This window comes from Oratosquilla oratoria, chromosome 26 (assembly GCF_046742065.1).
Source record: "Oratosquilla oratoria isolate Oo_2021 chromosome 26, ASM4674206v1, whole genome shotgun sequence".
Lineage (NCBI taxonomy): Eukaryota > Metazoa > Arthropoda > Malacostraca > Stomatopoda > Squillidae > Oratosquilla > Oratosquilla oratoria.
The window spans coordinates 12087546-12112701 of record NC_134802.1 but is presented as its reverse complement, the minus strand read 5'-3'; the positions used below and the strand labels follow the sequence as shown (position 1 = coordinate 12112701).

At 45.8% G+C, this 25156-nt stretch overlaps 1 protein-coding gene across 1 annotated transcript; it reads right to left on the bottom strand.

Annotated features, from left to right (window-relative positions):
- Positions 1-392: 392 nt before the first annotated feature.
- Positions 393-1028, bottom strand: LOC143039270 (protein FAM200C-like). The gene has a single exon (XM_076209143.1). It carries the CDS (start codon positions 1026-1028, stop codon positions 393-395), a length of 636 nt encoding a protein of 211 aa, XP_076065258.1.
- Positions 1029-25156: the final 24128 nt, after the last annotated feature.

The following is a 25156-nucleotide window of genomic DNA, read 5'->3' as shown; positions in this document are numbered from 1 at the left end:
ACCTGTGCAGGAAGTTTATTCCATTCATTAACTACACGGTTGGCAAAGTTGTTTCTACCTACTTCCAAATTGAATCTATTTCCGGACAGTTTGAGACCATTGTTTCTTGTCTGATTCTCATTCAATGTGAAAATTTTGTCACTTTTGATGTTGTCAATTCCCTTTAAAATCTTAAAGACCTGTATCAAGTCACCTCTGAGTCTACGCTTTTTTAGGGAAAACAGATTCATGTGCTTAAGTCGATTTTCGTATGATTTATTTTTGATATTTGGAATCAGTTTTGTGGCTCGCCGTTGTACTTTTTCCAGTCTGTCAATGTCTTTAATGAGATTCGGTGACCATACGGAAACAGTATATTCCATAGTTGCTGAAAAAGGCGATCCTGCAGAGCATTATTTTTTTATCAAGTTGGCAGCTTTGATAACATGCCCAAGTGCTTCATGCAGACGTCCTGCGACCAGTTGCTGCCGGTGAACAACACAGTGCACACAAACGACGTAAGGGACAGCTTTTCTCAAGTACGCACTGAATCCCCGATACCCTCCGATCATAGCAGCAGCGCCATCTGTTGCACAAGCCACGATGTTCTTGAGTGGAATGTTGTTTTCCTCGAAATATGCCTCGATTTTTTTGAAAATTGACTCGCCTTTAGTGTCAGTTGTTAATTTCAGTGCAAAAATCAGTTCTTCACGTATTCCATCAACATCAAGGAACCTTGCGAACGCCATCAAAAGGGCAGAATTATCAGGTAAAATAGTTTCGTCAAGTTGAAACGAGAACACATTCACTTGCAGTTTTAACATTAATTGGCTCTCAACATCAGCAGCCATTTCATCGATGCGTCGCAATACTGAAGAGTTGCTCAGCGGAATAGTGACCTCTTGTGGACTTTGCTTCATGACTGTTAAAATCACTATGGCCACTGCCGGCATAATGAGAGATTCACCAATATTATGAGGTTTGCCTGCTTTTACGATCAAATTGGATATCTTGTAAGAAGCCAGCATTCCTCTGTCTATTTTTGCCATTTTTTGGGTGAACATACGATTTACTGTCATTCTTCCTTGGAACTCATCACTTAAATTCTTGAAAAAACTCTAGCGGCTTGTCTTTCTTGTCTTTATGCGCAGTCTCCAGATGTTTTTTCAGTTTGCAGGGGTGCATACTCTCATTTGACATGGAGGCCTTGCATATCAGGCACATGGGCATTGCAGAATTTTGTGGGGACTCGATGAATCCATAAGCAAGATATTCGACTGAATATTGCCTGCATTTTTTCTTAGATGCACTGGCCATACTTTTCTGGAACATAAACAAACGAAACTCATTAATACTAAGTACCGATATTATTGAATGGGAAATATCTGCCCTCCAAATAACTAACAAATAAACAAAAACTATTAGCCATAACTTTTGCATTTCGCGAAAAGGAATGCAGTCTGCTCTTTACATGATGCAAATTCCTGGACAGTGGAAGAAGGTGGTAGATGAGGTGGTGTGGGTAACACGTACCTTAAGTGATTGATGAAGGGAGGGGGAAGATAGCTGCAGTTGGGGAACCGAAGTCCAGGCGATTTGTATCACATCTCGGGACCACTCGCCTTCCCTCCAAGGCAAGCGTGAGAGTAGATCAAAGAGGGGGGAGGGGTATGATGGGACAACTCATTAAGTGAACCGTCCTAGGCTAATGAAACCCAGAACTCCTATTGTGAGTTTTAATGAATTGAATAATTAAACACTAGAAATATGCTACTTGACATTAAATAAGGGTTTTAACAGTTGGATTCACACATACATCCTATCTATCCTATCTCCCTGCGCGCCTATCTAGGGGTCCTATCTAGTAAATACTCTTTGTTACTTGCTATTATCCTTAGAGGGTCTCTGCTGGGTGAGGGGATGACTTCCATGGGGTACTGTTCCTCGTTCTGGCAGGATGCTTTTGCTATTGAAGGATATCGGTGTTGTCGATCACGGCGGGAACCCGGGTCATCCTTTGTGATTAGCCTCGTGGTGGGGGAGCGGATTTGAACATGTAGGGGGCTTCTTGTATACGCTATCCAGTTCCTTCCAGGTCAGTGTCCCGAGGAAAGGGGTACAGGTACGTACGTGACCCCTTGATACACGAATGATTTGTTCACTGGAGGCTGGATGCCTCTAGTCACTATTCACATCCCCATGATGGTCGGGATGTCACACACAGCACTCCACCTGATAAGTTTCGGAGGGGGATTTGTCCCGCAATTACTCTTCGAATGTCTACAGTGCGTAAGCACTCACTTAAGGATGTAAATCCTTAATAGCCATATGAGGGAGGATAGGGCGCGATTGAGCTCTCAAGGACGTGAGCGGCCCGAACCTCCCTGTTTGACCTTATTGGATAGACTGACCTCTGTCTCGCGGCATGTGAGGTCGTGATGCCCGCTAGCCGGCTTCCGACGTTGCCAATAGTTCTATGTCTCCGTCCCTAGTTGCGAAGGGTACTACGAATAATGTTCATGTGGGAGATGACACAGTTCCAATTGTTCCATGAGGTAGACACTGTTCACGAGCGGGTTAGACACAATCCTAATTATTCTAATTGCCTAGCTTAAAACAAATATGAGGCAGCGCGCAGGGGGGGGGAGGGGTGTGTATGGGCGCTTTGTTTGGGCGCGAAAACCGTTGAGTTTGGCTATGAGAACACGAATCAAAAGGGGGGGGGTGTTTCTAGATAATTAGAAGTCTCTCCCTTCGTTAAGGCACTTTAATTGATTGCCAAAATGGCACAACAGTTGAAGAGGATAAGGAGAAGGTGAAAGGACAGGATGTAGCTACTAGAAGTCTTAAGGACTGGTAATTCCCCCGAGTATAGGGAATGAAGGGCCGTAACGGTGAGAAATCAGACGAGAAAATGGGAAGGGGAGACAGCGAGCCGGGTGTCACAATTTAAAAAATTGTGACACGGTTATTAACCAAAAAGGGGGCCGGGGGCGGTATCCCCTATGGCCTGAAGCTGGGAGAAGAAGGCTGGTCATTCAACAAGAATAGAGAACCAGTTTCTGGCTTGCTAGGCGGCCGTTCTTCTTGGTCGTGCTCTTGTTAATGGAGCCGCTGTTGGCTCGTTGAATGACGTGGTTGTTGATCTTGTTGGGACGTCGGTCACCGTGGCCGTGCTGGGTTGTAGTGTAGGTGGCGTGGTGAGGTGCTCGTGTTCGCAGGCGATTTCAGTCGGGTCGTTCGCCGCCGGAGAGGTTCCGTCGTCTACGGTGTCCGCTTCGCCTTCCCCCGCGGGGGGAAGGTGCTCCGCGGTCGGTTCGTGACGGTCCGCGTGGGAATGAGGGGGCGTGTCCGCGCTCAGATTGATTTCTCGAGGGATGATTTGTGTGACAGACCGCTCGTATTCTCCTTTAAGAGTGCGGACTCTTACGGATCTGATTACGTCGTCTTCTCTGGGGACCGTAACAGTGGTTCCAGGATCAAATGGTGTAATGTGAGGACCTCGAGCGTCATTATCAATTTGTGTAGTCCCAACGATGATCGGGACTGCTTCCGGTTCTGGAGGTGAAGTGTCATCTGGTGCCGTGGAAGTGCGGACTGAAGTTCGTAAGATGGGAGCCGAGTGTAATGAAGAGGGGGTGGAGGTGGCTTCCGGGGCGTGGCCTACTGGGGGCGTGGCACAGGAGCTGTCGTGGTGAGAGCTGACAGACGTGGATGAAGTAGAAGCAGAGGTGGCATCTTGTGTATTTTCTATGAGGACTGGTACTGGTTCCGGGTCCTGATATAAAGTGGCATCTTGTGTATTTTCTATGAGGACTGGTACTGGTTCCGGGTCCTGATATAAAGTGGCATCTGGTGCTGTGGAAGTGCGGATTGCAGCTTGCGGGACGGGAGCCGAGTGTAATGTAGAGGGGGTGCAGGCGGCTTCCGGGGCGTGGCCTACTTGGCGCGTGACACAGGAACTGTCGAGGTGAGTGCTAGTAGACGTTGTTGTAGTAGAAGTAGAGGTGCTCTGAGAGCTTGGAGTGTCAGTGGCAACTTGTGTATTCTCAATGAGGACTAGTACTGGTTCCGGGTCCTGAGATAAAGTGGCATCTGGTGCCGTGGAAGTGCTGACTGAAGTTCGTAAGATGGGAGCCGAGTGCGATGAAGAGGGGGTGCAGGTGGCTTCCGGGGTGTGACCTACTGGGAGCGTGGCACAGGAGCTGTCGTGGTGGGAGCTGACAGACGTTGTTGAAGTAGTAGAGGTGCTCTGAGAGCTTGGAGCGTCAGTGGCAACTTGTGAATTCTCAATAACGAGGACTGGTGCTGGTTCCGGGTCCTGATGCAAGGTGATATCAGGTACAGCGGAAGTTTGAACCGACGTCGTGATGGGGACTGTGGTCGTCAGAGGGTGCCCAAGCACTGCTTCAGTGGGTGCTGAAGAGGGTTCCAAGACGGTTGGAGTTACAAGGATGGGAGCCATGTATATTGAAGAGGGAGCACTGGTGGAAGCAGGGGCGTGGGTTACCTCTGGCGGTGCTCTGAGGGCGTCGTGGGAGCTGGTAGAGGTTGATGGTGTGGGGGTTGAGGTGCCATCTTGGATTGCTCTCGTGCCAAGTGGCGCTGGTTGCAACGGAGGATGGTAGGGGGACTGGTGATGAGGGGGGTAGGCCCCCGGATACTGATAGAAGGGGGGGTAATACGGATGGTATCCTGGAGCTTGTGGGTAACCAGCAGGAGGCTGAGATGAAGCCGCGCTGTAGGGGGGAGTGTGGGCGTGGCTTAACGGAGACTGGTTCCAGAGGTGAGAAGGAACTGCATTCTGTGTAGGGGAAACGATGATGCCATTGCTTGTTATGCTGATGGCTTGAGGGCATAGGGGGGCCTTATGGCGCTCGCCACATTTCATACAGCCTGCTTGGAAGTCGCAGCGGTTCTTCAGATGCCTGTTCGAGTAGCAGATGGTACACTTGTTTAGTGCTAAAAGTCTGTTGGTGCTTGTGGAGATATCCGGGTACGTCGTACAGTGTGACGGCCTATGTGGGCCGCCGCAAAATAAACAGTTGGCGCGGTGCTGTGCTTCGTCGGGGACCGCAGGTGCTGGTTGTGGGGGCGTGGGTACTGGCCGTCCAGTGCTGTGCCTTGACGTATGACCTTGACTCCTCGGTGGCGTCGGAGCACTCGTCAATGTCTGTCGAGGCTGGCGTGTTGATGATTGAGTAGGAACGGGTGTAGTGGTCGCTGCGGCAACTGGGCGTACCAACACCGGGGTATGGAGTCGACTGCCCGTGATGGCACCCGAGTAAACTTTGAGTGCTGATTGAAGCTCTGGTGCACTAAGTTCAGAAGTGCCTTTGAACAGGTATATTGACGAAAGAACCTGTCGGGGTAGTTTCGGCACTAGGACATCCTCTACAAATTCATCGGAGAGGGCTTGTCCTACTGCGTTCCTGTACCTTTCGCCCAACTCGTCCCAATCGGCGAGGAACCTTGACAAGTCCTCACATCGTCCGTAGGTGCGGGAATGGCGACGAGGCGTTCCTTCAGACTTCTTCGTACTGCCAAGGGCTTGTCATAGGCATCATGCAGCCGTCGGATGGTGTGTTCATACGCGGTGTTGTTGAACACGGGGTATCCAACAAGGCGTTTGGCACGCCCCGTTAGAGAGCGCATGAGAGCGCTGAACTTTTCTCCCTCTGTGTATCTACAGTATTGCTTTCGTGAACAACTGTCTTGAAAATGCTCCACCAGCTGGAGAACATTTCCAGATCCCCATCGAAAGAGGGTGGATGGGGTTCTTCCCTTATGTATGTGACAAGGGAGCTTTGATTAAGCTGGCTGTTTGACGCTTGAACGGCGGTATCTGCGCCGTTCACTCGCGCATCTGCTCGGACTTTTAGGTTTAAAAGGACTTTCTTGTGCGGTCTCAATTTCTGTTTGAGTTTTGTAAGTTGATCATCGAGAGGGTGACGGGCCCAGGCGGGCTCCAATAACCGCCATGTTTGGTGATGGTCTTGACCTTCTTGATGAATTTCCGTTGCTGCACTGGGACTCAGGCTCTCGATGTTGATAGTCCCGAACGCGTCAGTATATTCCGTGACAGCGTCAAGGAAATTCTGCGTGATGGCAATGAGTTCGGTCAGTGTTGCGTTCGTAATTGCGTCTTCGGTAGGGCTGTAGTAAGACATGGTGGCCGCCGAATAATAAACTTGCACAATAGGCTGATTCTATGTGAAAAGGTGGCCGTCTGAGTATGCTTGCGGTCACTGAATCATAAGCCGAGAGGGGGGGTGGGGGTCCGCTCTCTCTCTAAAGAACGATGCATTTAGAGTCGAGCGAAAGAATCGCACAACGAAAATGGAGAATCGAAGGGGGTGACTACAGAAGATTGTGCTGTCATACGAGCTGGTCTGACAAAGGAGGTGGGAGAGAGGTTACTCGCGTGAAACCGCGAAAGTTTAAAAATAAGGCCGCTTGATTCCGGGCCGATGCGAGCCGTTAGCGTCAGGTCATCCGTAACGGTAACGGCTAGGCTTAACATAAGGACGTGGTGGCGGATGGCGCCAAAAAGGGAGGCTTAACTATAACGCCGCTTTTGGAAGGCTGGGCCGAGCCGAAACTAAATTAAGCCGAAAATGGCTGGACTTAAAATTACGATGTGCGGCTGAGGATGCCGCTGAATGAAGTCGCCGGGCGGAATTACCCGTGAAAAAGGGACCAGTGTAATTTCAGCACAATCTAATTCTACTTAGGGGGCGAAATGTTGCCCAAGAGAAAGGTAAAAGTAGGAAGGGTAAATTAATGTGACATAAAATTACTATATCATGGTTGACCTCGTGCGTGCCTTAACGAGCAGGAGTGACTCCTGTACAGTGCATTGAGTTGCTAACCTATGCGCAGGGAAACATGTTGTGATTTACTTAATGAGTTGTCATACAGATTATTGAACTTGTCAGGACACGTTACTTGATTAACTAGTCTGTACATAGGTAATGGACTGAATATACGGTTCGAAGGACCACTAGCGAGCACGTGATGCAAATTCCTGGACAGTGGAAGAAGGTGGTAGATGAGGTGATGTGGGTAACACGTACCTTAAGTGATTGATGAAGGGAGGGGGAAGATAGCTGCAGTTGGGGAACCGAAGTCCAGGCGATTTGTATCACATCTCGGGACCACTCGCCTTCCCTCCAAGGCAAGCGTGAGAGTAGATCAAAGAGGGGGGAGGGGTATGATGGGACAACTCATTAAGTGAACCGTCCTAGGCTAATGAAACCCAGAACTCCTATTGTGAGTTTTAATGAATTGAATAATTAAACACTAGAAATATGCTACTTGACATTAAATAAGGGTTTTAACAGTTGGATTCACACATACATCCTATCTATCCTATCTCCCTGCGCGCCTATCTAGGGGCCCTATCTAGTAAATACTCTTTGTTACTTGCTATTATCCTTAGAGGGTCTCTGCTGGGTGAGGGGATGACTTCCATGGGGTACTGTTCCTCGTTCTGGCAAGATGCTTTTGCTATTGAAGGATATCGGTGTTGTCGATCACGGCGGGAACCCGGGTCATCCTTTGTGATTAGCCTCGTGGTGGGGGAGCGGGTTTGAACACGTAGGGGGCTTCTTGTATATGCTATCCAGTTCCTTTCAGGTCAGTGTCCCGAGGAAATGGGTACAGGTACGTACGTGACCCCTTGATACACGAATGATTTGTTCACTGGAGGCTGGATGCCTCTAGTCACTATTCACATCCCCATGATGGTCGGGATGTCACACACAGCACTCCACCTGATAAGTTTCGGAGGGGGATTTGTCCCGCAATTACTCTTCGAATGTCTACAGTGCGTAAGCGCTCACTTAAGGATGTAAATCCTTAATAGCCATATGAGGGAGGATAGGGCGCGATTGAGCTCTCAAGGACGTGAGCGGCCCGAACCTCCCTGTTTGACCTTATTGGATAGACTGACCTCTGTCTCGCGGCATGTGAGGTCGTGATGCCCGCTAGCCGGCTTCCGACGTTGCCAATAGTTCTATGTCTCCGTCCCTAGTTGCGAAGGGTACTACGAATAATGTTCATGTGGGAGATGACACAGTTCCAATTGTTCCATGAGGTAGACACTGTTCACGAGCGGGTTAGACACAATCCTAATTATTCTAATTGCCTAGCTTAAAACAAATATGAGGCAGCGCGCAGGGGGGGGGAGGGGGTGTGTATGGGCGCTTTGTTTGGGCGCGAAAACCGTTGAGTTTGGCTATGAGAACACGAATCAAAAGGGGGGGGGTGTTTCTAGATAATTAGAAGTCTCTCCCTTCGTTAAGGCACTTTAATTGATTGCCAAAATGGCACAACAGTTGAAGAGGATAAGGATAAGGTGAAAGGACAGGATGTAGCTACTAGAAGTCTTAAGGACTGGTAATTCCCCCGAGTATAGGGAATGAAGGGCCGTAACGGTGAGAAATCAGACGAGAAAATGGGAAGGGGAGACAGCGAGCCGGGTGTCACAATTTAAAAAATTGTAACATTACACACAGCCTACAACATACATACCAGAAATGAGATGTATTCTTTGCTCACAACCTGAAGCAAAACGACGAAAATAAAATTATGGTTTTAATGCGAAAATTCAGCGATAGCAAAGCAATAGTAGAAAAAAGGCTATCACAGGGAAAAGAAAAATCCAGAGTGGCCCTGTCCTAGCCCACCACGAAACAAATACCTCCACAAAAAAACAGCTTCCCAATACTAGGTACCTACCCAGCGTGTAAAGCAGATGTTTGCAGTAGCACAGCCGAGAGTCAAGTGCTTGTATTCGGTCTGGCACGTTTATATACACTATACAGTGTTTCCGGTGGAAGCCTTTGCTCTGCCACTTTTATTTTGCGAACAGTATTTCCGGGGGTACCATGTGTTGTGACGCTTTCATCTCGCGAATTAGCGCCGGAAGTCTGCTGCTGCAGCCTGTATGTGTATGTGTGTGTGCGTGCTAACTCTGTGGCGCATCTATGCGGCTACACCTCCACAATCCCACTGACACATGAATCACACGTGCTTGCTCACACGCTCAGTTGCATCGATATACAGTTGTCATGTGCTACCATTTATCCTCGCTAGCAAACAAAATTCCTCTGTGGCTCCCCTTGACCTCCCGTGGGCCCCCATTTCTTAAAATTGGCCGCGTGGCCCCCTGAAAAAACCACATGGCCCCCGTTTAGAAACACTGTTCTAGAAGATAGAAACGGGATATTAGTGGACGACCCCGCCACTATTGCCAACATATAAGAAGACCAGTACAAAGGTGTTTTCAGAGCTCCAGAAACTAACAAAAAAGTGCTAAACCCAAGGGACTTCTTCAAAGTAGAGGTAAGTGATGAAAAAATTATCAGTGTCTTGAACTTTACACCAGAAGAAATCTGCTAGGCTAAAGATGAGATAAAATTTAGTTCCTCGGCCGGTCCAAATAACGTCCCAGCAATATCCCTTAAGAACTGCAAAAAGGCACTAGCATTACTGATAATCATATTATGGAGGAAATTAATACAACTAGAAAAAAATCCAAAATTACTAAAAGAAGGACTGATCACCCCAATATTTAGAGGTGACTCGCGAGGTCTGACTATGAGACGAGTGGTCATCGTAAGGATCATCGTCATCTTCGTCCTCACCTTCCCATCTGTAAATCACTCCTGGAATATTTTTCATCTGTGATGATGACTGAGTACCCTCTCCTTTCCCTAACTTCCCAGGGACTGGGATCGTATCTTGTGGAAAAATTATTGTGTTTCGATTGTTTTAGAAATATTTTTTCTTCCACCACTATTGTGGTTGATTTGGCCTTGTTTCTGTGATCTGTTCGAAGCCTCAATTTGTATCTCCCTCTGATCTTTCTGTCGTGCAGTTTTCCAATGCTGGTTCTCTTTGCCGCGTTGTAGTTGCGGTAGCTTCACCTTTAGACCTCTACTCATGAGGAGCTTTCTGGGGTCTCTCCTGTCATAGCATGAGGAATGTTCCTATAGTGTAGTATAAATTTGCCTAAGTGTCATCTCCAAAAGCAATGACCCTATCGGATATAAAGGAAGAATCCTACCAAGATCCGACCCTAACGGCAATAAAGGAAGCAATCCGGACGAATGATTGGACCAACAAGGTCACAGAACCATTCAGACATGTGAGGCGAACTGACGACAAAACGGGGTATGATAGTGCGTGGGTCCAGAATCGTTATCCCTAGGAACTTACAACAGTACACATTGCAACTGGCTCACGAGACACACATGGGAATGGTAAAAACAAAAGCACTCCTCCGGGCCAAGGTGTGGTGGCCCAACATGGACAAAGACGTGGAAGAAGTTGTAAAACGATGTATACCATGTACAAGTCTGGACCAAAGGAAACAAGCCAATCCCGTGAAAATGACAACAATAAAGGGGCCTTGGGAAGTGAATCACATAGATATCTGTGGACCATTCCTGAGCGGGGACTACGTCATTGGATCAGTTGATGCAGGCTCCAGATGGCCCGAAGCCTTTGTTGTTGGGTGCACTGAGACGAACGCCATTACCTCCGTTCTAGAAAAATGTATTTGCACACATGCCATTCCGGCAGTTATTGTATCTGACAACGGACCGTAGTTTCGAGCCACAGAATTCAGCAAGTTTTGCGATGAATGGTGAATACGACACCAGAAGGTCACACAGTATCACCCTCAAGCCAACGGGGAGGTGGAAATATTCTTCGCAACCATGTTGAAAGCCATCCGAGTTGTGAATACAGAGGCGAAGGACTACAATGTGATTGATGAATCCTTCTGCTAGCTTTTCCTTAACTGAAACCTTTCCATGATACTTCAGAGTTTGTCTTGGCAGTGTGTCAGCAGGGTTTTCATTTCCTTTGGTTTGCTGCACGGGGTAGTCATACTGTTGTATGCGTAGGATCCACCTTAATATACGTGCAAAGGGCTTGCCTTTGGGGTTGAAAATCGATGTCAGTGCTTGATGGTCATACAGATAAAGGTGGAACTTCTCACAAGTGCTTCCTTTTCCAGTTGGCAATACCGGCGTTCCACATTTGTTAGGGTCCTGGAGGCGTAATTGACAGGTTTGAGTATACCTTGACGGTTTTGACAGAGGATAGCCCCTAACACTACTGGACTGGCGTCCACAATGAGCGGTGTTTGGAGTTGTGGATCGAAGTGTACGAGAGCTTCGCTACGCGTAACTGCATCTTTCAACTGTTCGAAGCACTCCTCCTCCTCTTCTGTCCATCTCCACTTGGTATCCGCTCTAGTCGGGTTCTTCAGAGGTTCGCTAAGTGTTGCAAATCGCGGAATGAATCTGGTCAGATAATTGATTAGACCCAAGAAGCTACGGACTTCCTGGGCCGTCTTTGGATGCACAAAGTTTCTGACGGTCCCGATCTTTGAGTCTGTTGGTTTGATGCCCTTTTCGGACACCATGAAACCATGGAACTCCACTTCATCTACATGGAACACGCTCTTGTTAGAGCTATGGTCAGGTTGTTGTTTTCCAATGTTTGTAATACTGGTTCTAAGGGTTTATCATGTCTTTCAGTGTCCTTACCCCAAACCAGAATGTCGTCCGCCCCATTGCGGCAGTTCGGACACTGTAGGATCTGATGTAGTAGACGTTGGCCTTCCTCTGCCACTGAGGTTATGCCCATGACCAGCATCTTGTATCTGTAGATGCCAGAGTCGCACGAGAAGGTTGTAATGTCTCTTGATTCTGGGGTCAACTCTATTTGGTGGTAGTAGGAGTTCAGATCCACCTTTGAGAACTTCTTCGTCCCAGTCACCTCGCTGAGTAATTGTTCAACTGTCGGTACTGGATAATGTGTACGTTTCACTGCTTTGTTAGCGATCCACAGGTCGGCACATATTCTGATGTTTCCGTTTGGCTTCGGTGCTGTCACTAACGGAGAGACCCATGGTGTGGGACCCTCCACTCTCTCGATGATGTCTTTGTTCAACATGTCTTGTATTTTCTGTTGGACTGCCTTCCGAAAGTGGAACGGCACTCGTCGGGGTGGTTGTGCCACGGGTTGGATGCTATTATCGATCTTGAGTTTGAGTTGAAATCCTTTCATTCTTCCTAGACCATCGAAGGATGGCAGATTGTGATCCAGTATCTTCTGCGTTGAAGGTGGAATTCCCTTGATCGTCACCGTCGTCGCATGTTCGACTATCAGGAAGCCTAATTCCGTACTGGCCCGTTTACCTAAGATGTTACCCCCTTGACGTGCCTTTGTAACCAATATATAGTGTGCGATCCTTGATGATACATTAGTCAGTGTTGCAAAGACTTCCTCTTTCAGGGGTATAGGGTTATCTCCATAAGACTTCGGTTCCATCCTTGTATGTCTGAGTACAATGTTCGGACGTAGGATGGTGATCTGGTCGAAAGTGTCTCCATCGAGTAGGTTGACGTTCGCTCCTGAATCTATCAACATTTTGATGGGGATGTCGTCTATCAAGACCTGTTCTTCCAAGGAGACATAGGATTTCACCTGTCGCTGTCTAGGTCGCTTGAACGTTTTGACAGCATGTGTCGCACATGATCATCGTCGTCGGATGAGCTGCCTTCTTTCACCAAGTTGACTCTTTCCTTCCTATTGTTATGTTTATGCATACAGGCTGATGCGAAGTGGTTAAATTTTTTTCCCAAAAGCAGGGCATTCCTTTTGGCCATGTAGATGATCAGAGCCCCTACATCCGAAGCATGTTATTGTTTGTTCGTACAGGGTGAGGTAGGCCACACGCGCTCTCGGAAGAATCAGACGTGCCCCACTCTTCCATAAGGTGACTATCGAGGATTTTACACATCAATATTACTCGTTTAGCCATCGCCGGCCACACAAGAGTGATTCATGTGCCCAGTGTTCCAGAGACTTATTGAAATGAGACAAGTGTTACGAGCAGTGCCACAAAGACGTATTGGAACATGCTTGATCTGTGTCGCGACGGGTTCTGGCTTCGGAGTCTGCAAGTCCATTCGGAGTGCATGTCGAACCTACTCCAGTGATTCCATAACTAGAACATAACTTTGTTCAGTGTGGTGAGATCTGGAGAAGAAAGTCTTCGGAAGCGGATCCGCTCCCCGCCACGAGGTGTGCCAACAACAAAGAACGGGCATGGTTCCCGCTGCCCTCAGTGCCACGTGTGTATCTAACGCCAGTAGCAGCATCCAGTGGCGGATCCAGGATAAGAATTTGGGGGGGGGGGGGCTAACCTGAATTCCTTCCTCTGAGTAGTCTGATGTATCAGAAGTCTGGAGTATACTTAATAAGGTTTTTCAGATTTTTCTGTATTTTAGACATATATAATAGAATAAATATTCGTTTTATATTGTTACACTCTTGTGCTAGTCAGTGATAAGGCACTGGCACGCGTATACTCTCGCATAGACAGAAATTATTGTAGGATCCGTGTGTAGTGTTAGTGCACATGGACTCATGGAAGTAATAAAAAATAGAAGTAGCTTCAAAAACAGAAATACAAACAAAAACGTGTATGAACTTCTGAACCTGTTAATAAAAGTGTTTAAATTACATTAATAACACATAGCATTGTTCATGGGATCTCACACGAACATCAGCCTCCTGTTTTGTTTTTTTTGTTTTTTTTTGGGGGGGGGCAAATACACTGATTACACTGTCTATTTCTGTCAGAATCTTTCACCAGTTGTGTCGATTCTTGACTGTCCATTCTGGTCATTCTCCCTTCCTCCACTCTTCGCGCTTCGGAGTTTGAGTTTCGAAGTTTCGGAGGTTTGAAGCTTCAGAGTTTCCAAGTCTTGGTATTTGATGCTTCAGAGTTTCGAACTTCGATTACGCAAATTGGTGATACTCTCGCAAACCACTTAGTTTCTTCAAACTGTAATTGATGTATTAGTTAATGAGCTGTTTATGTATATGTATAATTCAGCCAAATTTTACGAGTCACAAGTGATCTGTGACACTCGCCCACACAAAAAGATATTGCTCCACGCAATGTCTAACCAATTACTCCAGTAATAATTACATAGAGACACTGATATGTAATTGAATTGAAATCTAACTGCACAACTATAATATTCTATAAAAGTACAATTACTACACTTTTACGTCTTTCTCGAGCAGTCGGGACATCAGGTCAGCTCCAACATTTGAACTTCCTTTGATGTACCGGATGACCACGTTGAACTGCTGGAGGTACAATGCCCACCTCATGATTCGGGCGTTGGCGTTCTTGGAGGTCCTAAGGCTCGAAAGAGGCAAGTGATCAGTCTCTAAAATAAATTTATCTCCGTAGAGGAAATAATAATACTTTTTGATGCCCTCTACAACTGCAAGCAACTCCTTTTCCACCGCACTATAGTTCAACTCCGCTGGCTTCAGCTTCCTACTATGATAATTAACAGGAAAAATATCCCTATCCCTTTCTTGCATCAGGATAGCTCCAATGTCTTCTTGGCACGCATCGGTCCGGAGGATGAAAGGCTGGTTGAAGCCCGGTAGTTGAAGTATCGGCTCCTTGCAGAGGAGGTTCAAGCGTCGTAAACGCTTCCTCCTGTTCAGGCCTCCATGTCAACTTATTAGGAGCATTCTTGTTGAGAAGCTCTGTGAGTGGCAAGGCGAGGACAGCAAAATTCGGAATGAACCTGCGGTAGTAGCCCACAAGTCCCAAGAACGATCGGACCTGTTTCTTCGTGGTCGGCCGAGATGCATTCTTGATCTTCATTATCTTGCTATCCTGGCATCCACATCGTCCTTCGCCTAAGGTATGTCCCAGGAACTGTACTTCCTGTTGGAAAAGTTCGCATTTAGACGGCTTGACTGTCATATTCACTGAACTAAGTCTCTTAAGTACCTTCTCCAGGATCTCCAGATGTTCCTCGAAGGTAGAAGAGTGGATGAGTATATCATCCACAAAAGCTTCCACTCCATGGATGCCGCGCAGAACTTGACGCATGGCACGGTTAAAAACTGCTGGGGAGTTGGTAAGTCCAAAAGGTAGTACTTTGAACTGATAAAGTCCGTTGGGTATTGCGACTGCCGTGACCTGTTTGCTTCTCTCCTCCAGCGGAATCTGGAAGAATCCTTTCGCCAAATCCATCTTGGAAAAGATTTTGGAATTGGCGGCCTTTGCAAATATTTCCTGCTGATTGCTCATTGGCTCTGCATCCACCTGGGTTACTGCATTTACTCCGCGGTAATCTCCACAGATTCGTACACCTCCATACTTCTTGCGTACAACGACTATAGGACTGCAGTAGGGAGACGATGACTTCTCTATGATGCCTGCAGCTTCCATGTTGTCTATCTCCTTCTTGACCGCATCCACCAGACGAATGGGTATCGGGTATGGCTTCAATCTGACGGGTACGCTGCTCGTCAGCTGTATTTCGTGGCAATCCACCTTGGCGACTCCAGGCTTATCGGAGAACACTGCTGAATGTCGCTGGAGAATAGAATTTATACGTCTCTTCTGCTCTGGACCAAGCCTCGGAGGTACTTGCACATCCTCCACCGTTTCGCCTTGAATAGCTTCACGGGTAAGGGGTGCGCAATCTGTCAATTCCTCAACCTCTGGTATAACCACGGCAGCAGAGACCATCTGCGACTGCTTAAACTGGCCTTCGACAATCTGCAGACACTCGTACTGTTCAGGTGATAGCACACGATCTCCCCTATTCAGCAAACATTCTTGACCAACTGCCGAACATGTAACTTGAGGTGTGTAATATTTCTTCAGCATATTAATGTGGAACCTCTTTTGGTCTGGTCCCACTTGCACCAAGTAGTTCAAATCATTGAGACGTTTGACTACTTCAAAAGGTCCTTGCCATTGCGACAGCAACTTGTTGTGCGCGGTGGGTAGAAGGAGGAGGCACTGGTCTCCTTCCTCGAGGATCCTCAGCTTAGTTTTCTTGTCGTAGTACGCCTTCTGAACTTCCTTAGCTTTCAGTAGCTCTTGCTTTGCTACTTCACAGGTCTCTCGTAGTCGTTCGGCCAAGTCCAGCACATATGCATAAGTTGTCTTCACTGCGGGGTCAGGCTCTTCTTCGTCCCAGAGTTCTCGCAGTACTTGCAGAGGACCACGAACTGACCTGCCGTAGACTAACTCAAATGGTGAGAACTGTGGTGAAGCTTGGGGTACTTCGCGGTTGGCGAATAGTAGAGGGGCGATAAATCGTGGCCATTCCTTAGGTTGCTCTGCTGCCATCCGCTTCAGCATCTTCTTGAGGGTGCCATTGAAACGCTCACAGAGTGGTAAGGGGTAGTCCTGAGCCCTTTTACAGCCAGTAGCCTCAGCAACTCTTCCATCATGACTGAAGTGAACTGGCTCCCCCGGTCGGACAACACTTGCTTAGGAATGCCCACGCGACAAAAGATTTCGAACATTGCTTCGGCGACAGTTATGGTTTCAATATTGCGAAGGGGTACTGCTTCAGACCATCTCGTCGCGAAGCCCACGCAGGTAAGGGTGTACTTGGCTCCGTCAGCTGCCCTTGGAATGATAGGTCCAACGATGTCCACAGCCACTCGCTGGAATGGCTCAGAGATCAGAGTGGTGTAGGCTTCACTCGGCCGCGATCTGTAGTCTTCTGACATACGTCACATGACCTCATCATCCTCACTATCTCTCTGCCTATCCCAGACCAGAAAAATTGAGACTGAATTCTATCTTGAGTTTTCTGTACTCCCATGTGTCCACCTAGTGCAGCATGATGATCCAGCTTAAACACTGCCAGGCGGTACTTCTCTGGAACGACGAACTGTAGTCTCGAGTCCCCGCTTGGATACACCGTACTGCGATAAAGTCTTCCCCTTTTCTTAAGGAATCTGGTTTCCGTTCCCCGAGAAGTTCTGCAATGTCCCTCTAGAACCTTCTTACAAACCATGGCAAGTGTGGGATCGGTCGTTTGCTCGGCAACTACGTCCTCACTATTTGCAAAATCTGAAACAGATGAAAGTATCAAAGGTTTTACCTAGTTGGTTGCTCTGGCGGCTCCTCTGGTAACCGCCGCTGCACAGGTTTGGGTGGTGTCTTCGTGTGAGCCGTAGCTAAGCGGCAGATCACCCGAGTCCCGTTGATAAGACTCACGGTTACATAATTTCCAGTGTAACTGTCAGGCGTTACAAGCCTCTCCTTGACACAACACCCCGTCGATCCGTTGTCCCTTAAGACTTCCGCGGTGACACCATTTACCTTGCCAGGCTGAACCAGGAGCCCTGTACCTCTGAGACTAGAACTCAATGCAGCTGATAAGTACACGTGTTGGGGAGTTGACACGGAACCGGCGGTGACACACTCTTCTTGCGGAATAACCTTTGGGGAAAATTCCTCAGGTGCTCCTCCGTGGTGTACTGCTGCTGCTGCAGCGTGCTGATTCTTCTGACCCTTGTGACCCTTCCAACCACCTTGAGAGTAGGGCTGGTTCCTCACTTGCTGTGGTTGGCTGTGAGGAAAAAAAAGATTGAGTAAATCTTTGTGGTTTCGACTGCTGTGGAGATGACTGGTAACTTATTGTGGTGTTGGGCTTGCGTGTTAGACCCTTGTGGTGTCTGAGAATGTACAGGGGGAGGCAACTTCTTGTGAAGTTGTTTCCTCGTGTGGTACCCGTAAGCTGCGAAGTGTGCGTCGGCCAGGTCAGTCATTTGCTGGAGGTCCTTTACTTTCTGTGTCTTGAATTTAGCCACCAGCTCCGTGGGACACGACTTTTCCAGCTGGGTGCGCAGCATCAAGTCGCGCAGACCCTCGACAGTCTGCGGAATCTCGTCCTTTTCCATCCAATGGTCCAAGTAACTCTTCAATCTAGCGCAGAACTGGGCTACCGTCTCCTTATCCTGCAACATAGCTCGCTGATATTGGTCACGCGCATCCTCCAATGTCTTACCATAAGCTAGAAGTAATGCTTTCTTCATACCTTCATAATCTCGCATTGAGGAGTCAAGACGGTGGATGATGTCGAGAGGTTTCCCGTCGAAGAGGTTCATAAACTCGACCTTCTTAACATCTTCGCTCAATTTGTACGTAGTCGCCACCATCTGGAACCTGTCAATAAAAGGCTCAATCGCTTGACCTACCTCATACTTTGGAATGTTGAGCCGGTGTGTAGAGAACTGGGTGTGAGCAACTGGGTTGACACCTGGCGAGCTGGTACCATCGGTCTGAGGTTGGGAAAGTTTGAGCTGTAGCATCTCCTTCTCATGCAGCCGTTTCTCCTTTTCATGTTCCAACTTTAGTTTCTCGAACTCTCGTTCCTGCGCTCTGTCGTCCCGAAGTTGCTGTTGCCGTTTTCGGACGTACTCCCGGATTTCCTCAGTATCCTTATACCCCAGGGTTTCCGCCTCACTCGTCAATTCCTGCACGGACATGGCTCTCACACTTCTGTAATCAACTTCAATGTTACAATAAAAGTTTTACTGCCAGAGTGTGAATAACGCACAAGAAGGCCCCACGATGGGCGCCATTTATGTCAGAATCTTTCACCAGCTGTGTCGATTCTTGACTGTCCATTCTGGTCATTCTCCCTTCCTCCACTCTTCGCGCTTCGGAGTTTGAGTTTCGAAGTTTCGGAGGTTTGAAGCTTCAGAGTTTCCAAGTCTTGGTATTTGATGCATCAGAGTTTCGAACTTCGATTACGCAAATTGGTGATACTCTCGCAAACCACTTAGTTTCTTCAAACTGTAATTGATGTATTAGTAAATGAGCTGTTTATGTATATGTATAATTCAGCCAAATTTTTACGAGTCACAAGTGATCTGTGACAATTTCAATATTGATTTCATTGTAAACGCCGAGTAGCGCCAGGCCGTTGAGGCTATCTTGACCCATAGTATTCCTTAGGTAGGTCTTCAGTCGCTTCAGGGTTGAAAATGAACGCTCGGCCTCTACGTTCGAGACTGGGAGCGTGATCAAAACTCGGAGGAGCTTGGCCAGGTTCGGATACATTCGGGTCTGGGCGTGGGCAAGGGCATCTCCAATGGATTCGAACTTCATTGTTGTTGAATACCAGCGCTCTGCTTCCACCTTCACGAGGCTCAAGGTCTCGATGTCAGCCTCATAAACCTTTGCCGCTTCCAGTACAGCAGCAACATCTCCGTCAGCGCTGCTGAGCAGATTCTTGATCTTGAAGCCAACAGGAATAGTATCATTCCCGAACCGGGTCTGCAGCTCAGTCAATACATGGTCGAGGAATGGGACATATACACAGTGGCGGCGCCAGGGGGGGGGGGGGGGTGGAAAAGTGGCCAGCCCCCCCCCCCAAACTGAAATGAGCAAATTGAAAATTTAAAACACTCATTGAAATAATTTTATTAAGTGGAATTTTTAATTGCCAGGGCTAAAAATTTGTCAGCCATCAGTGCTAGCCCAACCATTAACCTCCTCCCCTTCTGAAATGAGGATAATATATGTGTATTATCATATTACTATTAGCCCCACCAAAAATTTGCTCAGCCCCCCCTTAGCCTCCCCAACTAAAAATTCGTGGCGCCGCCGCTGCATATACAGATCTTCGGTAATACTCCCTCAGCTTCTGGAAGAGTAAATTCGCTCGCTGCGTTTGGCGCTTGCAAACTCGAGGTACAGGAATGGTGTCATGTGATGAACCGATCTCCTGGAGGAGCCCCTCTGCCTTCTTGAAGATGTTCTGGAAGCTGGTCAGTGCACCTTCCCGGGTCTTGTTTAGATGCGTCACCACATCACCAATCCTAGCGTACGCTGAGACTAGATCGACCATAGGGAACTGCAGGGCTCGGCTCGGCTCCACAGTGTGAGCTATAGTCAGCGCAAGGAGAAATGACCGATAAGGCGGGGCTAGGAGATTTCCCGGTGTTGCCACACATGGGCATCCATGGCGAGAACGTGCGTGTGGATGCAATGTTTTCTGAATGCAGTGTGAGGGGGGCGGGGACAGAGATTAGATGTAGCGGCAACGTCGCTCTCTCTTTTCCATATGCCATATCTAGACTCGAAGAAACGAAACCTTTGTATAGAAAACATTGCTTTGATTTTTACCTCAGTGGTGGTGTGTGACAAAAATTATAATATAATCATATGTGGCAACATTATAAAATCATAAAATAGAATTATAAAATAAAATTATGAAATAATTAGATGTGGCACCACAGGGGAACTCCCAGTGCTCCGCCCTAACGGCCAGTTCTCAGTGCAACGGGTATAGCACAGACTCAGCGACGGCGAGACCAATCAGAAAGCGCGGCTCTCGGATTGCTATTAGTAGTAGTCCCGCCGTCGCGTCCGAGTTGCTCTCGTTCTCCAGAAAGACGGCAATAACTGGCAGGAATTCCATAAACACAATGACCGAGTCGTGTCGCTCAACCCATCAAATAGCGCAGAGGCTGACCAGAAAGTACTAAAATCGATTAAATGAAATCCTTACAATGATTCATGGAAGAACAAATTTGGGGGGGGGGGGGGCTTCAGCCCCCCCCCCCCCTGGATCCGCGCCTGGCAGCATCCTGTACAACCGAGGACATCTACTCATTTGTAGTGCTGGGCAAATACCGCTAATTTCAGTACTGGAATTACCGGTTAAAAAAAAAAAAAAAAAAAAAAAAAAAAAAACGCTTCCGGGATTACCGGTACTTAAATATATATATATATATATATATATATATATATATATATATATATATATATATATATATATATATATATATATATATATATATATATATATAAGGGTCTTTTCCGTTTGGCGACACGCGGAATTTTTCGATGAAACTTTCACAATTAATAGTTTCGTATGCTGATTGCAGAAATAACATTATTATTATTATTATTATTATTTTTTTTTTTTTAGAAATTAAAGAAAATGCCGAAAAACGGTTTTAATGGTAAAAATTCACCGAGACCTAAGCGGTACATACTCGCTTAATGGTAAAAGTTTACCGGTAAATTAGCGAGACACTGGTCCCGTCACTCAGTACCACCAAGCCGCTCTCCGAGTGTTATGGTATAGGTTATCGGTTACCGTTAACGGTACCAGAATTTTTACCGGTAAAGTATAGTTTTTGTTGTTACCGGTTTTACCGGTACCTGCCCACCACTACTAATTTGGAGACTTTATCTGGCAGTGCGCTATCCTCGGAGAGACTCCAGATTAAACCGAGGTATTTTGATGTTTATTAGTTAGGAATTAAAGCGCGCAGGGCCAGCCATGTAGGATAACGTAAGTCGTATGTGAAATTGGGCCAGTTAATTGATATTGAATACTTAAAGATTCCAGTTGTATGCCATTGATTGTATGAATAATGTTAATGAATAAACTTAGTGTAGTATGTTCTGTTTAATTAGCCTAGGGCAGTGGCGGATTAAGGCTCTTGTGGCCCTTAGGCAAATTTCAAGATTTTTTTTTAAATATGGCATGAACTAATGATAAAATTTATATTATTGTACAATAATAACAAATATCCATTAGTAAACATTTATTTCTAAAAACCTTATCAATTTTACATGTGTTAAGGTAAGGTACTACTACATACATGTGTTTTTGTATACATTATTAAATTTTCACTCTTCTTGCTTTGACAGTAGCAAACTCATCAATCATAGAACTGAAGTCAGTTTCGGATAGCAAATATTTTTCAATGCACAGAAGTGCCAACACACCAAGGCGGTGCTGACTCATTGTGGATCGCTTTACATCCTTATTCGAGTAAGCTGGGAAAATGACCGTTCACCAGAGCAATTAGTAGCCATCAGTGACAAGTAAATTCGCAAAGCCACTTCAGTGTTTGGAAATGCAGTTGAAATTCCAGTTTTGTGCATTAATTTGAACATATGTTGAGCAATACCTGTTGACGCTTCTTTGCTACATTTCTTATTTGTCTGTTCCTTATACCAACAGATAAACTGACAGAATTCTGAATAGAAGTCAGAGGAAAGATCACTTGCATACACACCAACAAGTCTTTCAATTGCAGCCACAATATCATCATCAGACATTGATTCAAACTCAGTCAGAACACCAAACCGCTGCTGCATGGTTGAATATGCTTCAATGCATTTTTTCAAAGCACTGTTCAGTTGATCGATGATGACATTAAAAGTGTTAACTTTAAATTTCTGCTTTCCTGTCATACTTTCCATAGCATCTGCAGCACTTCCTTCACTAATATGCTTCTTGCGTTTAGGTATTCGGCGTGTTTCACACGGACAAGGACATACATGTAGAATATGTAAACAACGTCAAGAAATGTCTGTTGTTCTGATGATTACGAAACTTAATAATTTTATTGTTTTACAGCCAAAGCACTTAAAACATAGTAAACAACTTCAGACCTTTCACAACGTGGCTAATTACCAATAACTGACACGTAACATTTTTCTCTGTCATAATCAAAATGTTTTTGGACTGCCAGAAATGGCCTGGATTTTTTTGTGGCCCTAAGGCATGTGCCTAGTTTGCCTTATGATTAATCCGCCACTGCCCTAGGGCAGTGTGTCGGGAATAAATCCCGACAGAGGCATTTTTGAGCGTAAATAAGCTATTATTACAAATTAACATAGGCATCTGTGGTTACGGCCTCAGTTAATTTAGTGAATTGATAGCTGTAGAATTAGGCTTAGTTAGTTAGAGGGCAGGATAGATAAGATGGGGTAGAGGGAGGGAGGGGGGATTTGGGGGTTTAGTGGAAGGAAAGAACAAAATGGAAGGAAGTAAGATAGGATTAAGATTGAAATACAGCAATTAAGCATATCAAGCTGTATGAAATTTGTATTCTAGAAACTTAGTATATGAAAGCATGCATAAATTATACTGTCTTACTTTTTCCATTTAGATAGGTGGCCTATAATTTTTGTTTATATATACGAAAACATTATATAAAGCATTATATAAAGGACTTGACACCCCTAGGTACCACAAGCTGGTTGTCTAACCCCTCTCAGGAATGTCGAGTTACCAACATATTTTAATTCACACCACCTTTCTCACCATACACCAGGTAGGGCTATGCCCTGTCAGCGATGATGCCTCACGAAGTCCCTCCACAAGTCCCTATCAGCATACAGCTGCACACTCTCCACATCTTCCATAGTTCTTCCTCTTGACTCTATGGCTTGTCTGATACCGTCTCTCCATATTTTAATTATTAATCTTTTTGTTTACCACTTGGTGACTTCTCCGTCTCGAGTATTGGTTCTGGTGCATTACCCATCTATAGTTCCCATGCATGGGGATTATATATGTATCGTGCAATATTTTTCCCTCAGTTAAGGTGAAGTTGTACTTCCCATAGACCCATGGCAACGAGAGGTCAAAGGTCACTAGGCGTTCGGGACCAAGAGAGGCCCCTGCCGCCCCTATAACGTAGTTGAGTACAAGACAAGTCCAAGACAAGAGATGTAACTGACCAAAAGCGTTAGTGATTCGTGACTGGGGAGTGACATGAATTTACTCCTATCACAGACCTCATATATATAATGTGTGAAGTGCATATACGACGAAGCGTGTCTTAAACCAATGAGGGGATTCTGAGAGAGAACCATTCTCCTCAACATACTCACAGATACTCACAGATCCCCTGGAAGAGGCTTACGCCTGTGACTCCAGATCTACGTAAATAATACTCTCGTTTGGTGGTGATGTGTATTGGACTATTGGAGCTCTATAGTTATATAGCAATTTCTGATTCGCCCACAACTTGTCCAGCCGAGCTTCAAATTGGTGCACTGAGGATGCCGAGACTACCGACTCCAGCAAGCTATTCCAGTTATTAACCACTCTACATGGGAAAGAGTATTTCCTGATATCCAGTCTTGACCTTGTCTTGAACAGCTTACTAGAGTGTCCCCTAGTAGTGTTTTCTTGTCAATGTTGTAATACTCCCTCACTACATTCTTCATCATATCTTCCACTTAAGATCTTGAAAACTTCTATCATATCTCCCCGGGTCACTTTTTGAACCTTTCTTTTTGTAAATCGCTGTAATATTTGCTATACGCCAGTCATTTGGAAGTTGTTCATACTCAAAAGAATATTCATATAAAATCTTTAAAGGCTCCAATAAAACGTCTATTGCCTCTTTAATAATCCTTGGATGTAAATCATCTGGTCCTGGAGATTTGTGTCTTTTTAACTTTTGAATAATTTTCCGTATATCTTCCTTTCGTATTTCTAAGTGTTGTAGTTCAGGCACATCCTTCTCAGGACATCTTGGAATTTCTCCTTCAGGTTCATGAACAAACACTTTAGAAAACTGTTCTGCAAGAGTTTCAGCTTTCTCCAAATCACCATTGGTCATCATCAGTTTATCTTCATCTTTGTATAGGTCAGGAATTCTCAGCTTATTCGTCGTTTTTGATTGCACTATTTCCAAAAAATCTTAGGGTTCTCTTTTACATGTTTGGCAATATCCTTTTCTTTGACTTTTACAGCATTGCGTGTCTCTTTCCTGCTCTGATTATTCAATCTACTGTACTCCTCCATCCTCAAAAAGTCCTGCCGCTCAGAAACAGAAACAAATCCATTAGACTGAAGCGTTTTCAAATTCATCCATAGCCTTTGTTTCTTCTTTATCTTAGTCCATAATTTCCTGTTCATAGGCAATTTCTCATTAGTCCTTTTTCTTCTATTTGTAATGAAATGCCTTTTAGGGACACATTTGTTAATTGTATTCTGCAATTTAACATGAAATCTATTCCACATTTCCTCAATATTTTTCACATTAGACAAGTATTCCCTCCAGTCAATATCAAGTTCTCTCCTCAATAGGTCATAGTCTGCCTTATCATACATGTACACCAACTTATTCTGTAGATGTAAGTCCTCCAAATTGCATGTAACTTTGATAACTGCGTGATCACTCTTCCCCAAAGGATTGTCTACGACAACCTCTTCTATAATGTTTTCTTCATTTGTAAATGGCAAATCCAAGATATTTCCCTCCTGGTCTCCTCTAATTCTTGTTATTTCATGTACGTGTTGAGAAAGAAAACAATCTCGTACCATCTCAACAAACTTGGTTCCCAAATCGCTTATTCCGGTATTAGTGGTCAAATTCCTCCAGTCAATATGTGGCAAATTAAAATCACCCATAATTATATTATATGGTGCTTTGAGTTCATTTACCTCCAGCATTAAACTCAGTAACAATTGATTGTTATCATCTGTACTGGAGGGACTGCGATACACAAGTGCTAATACAAGATTACCTCCTTGTA

Bases quoted from the DNA above. Each gene is read 5' to 3' on its own strand.
- LOC143039270 (XM_076209143.1), bottom strand. From the start codon at position 1,028: ATGGCAAAAATAGACAGAGGAATGCTGGCTTCTTACAAGATATCCAAT.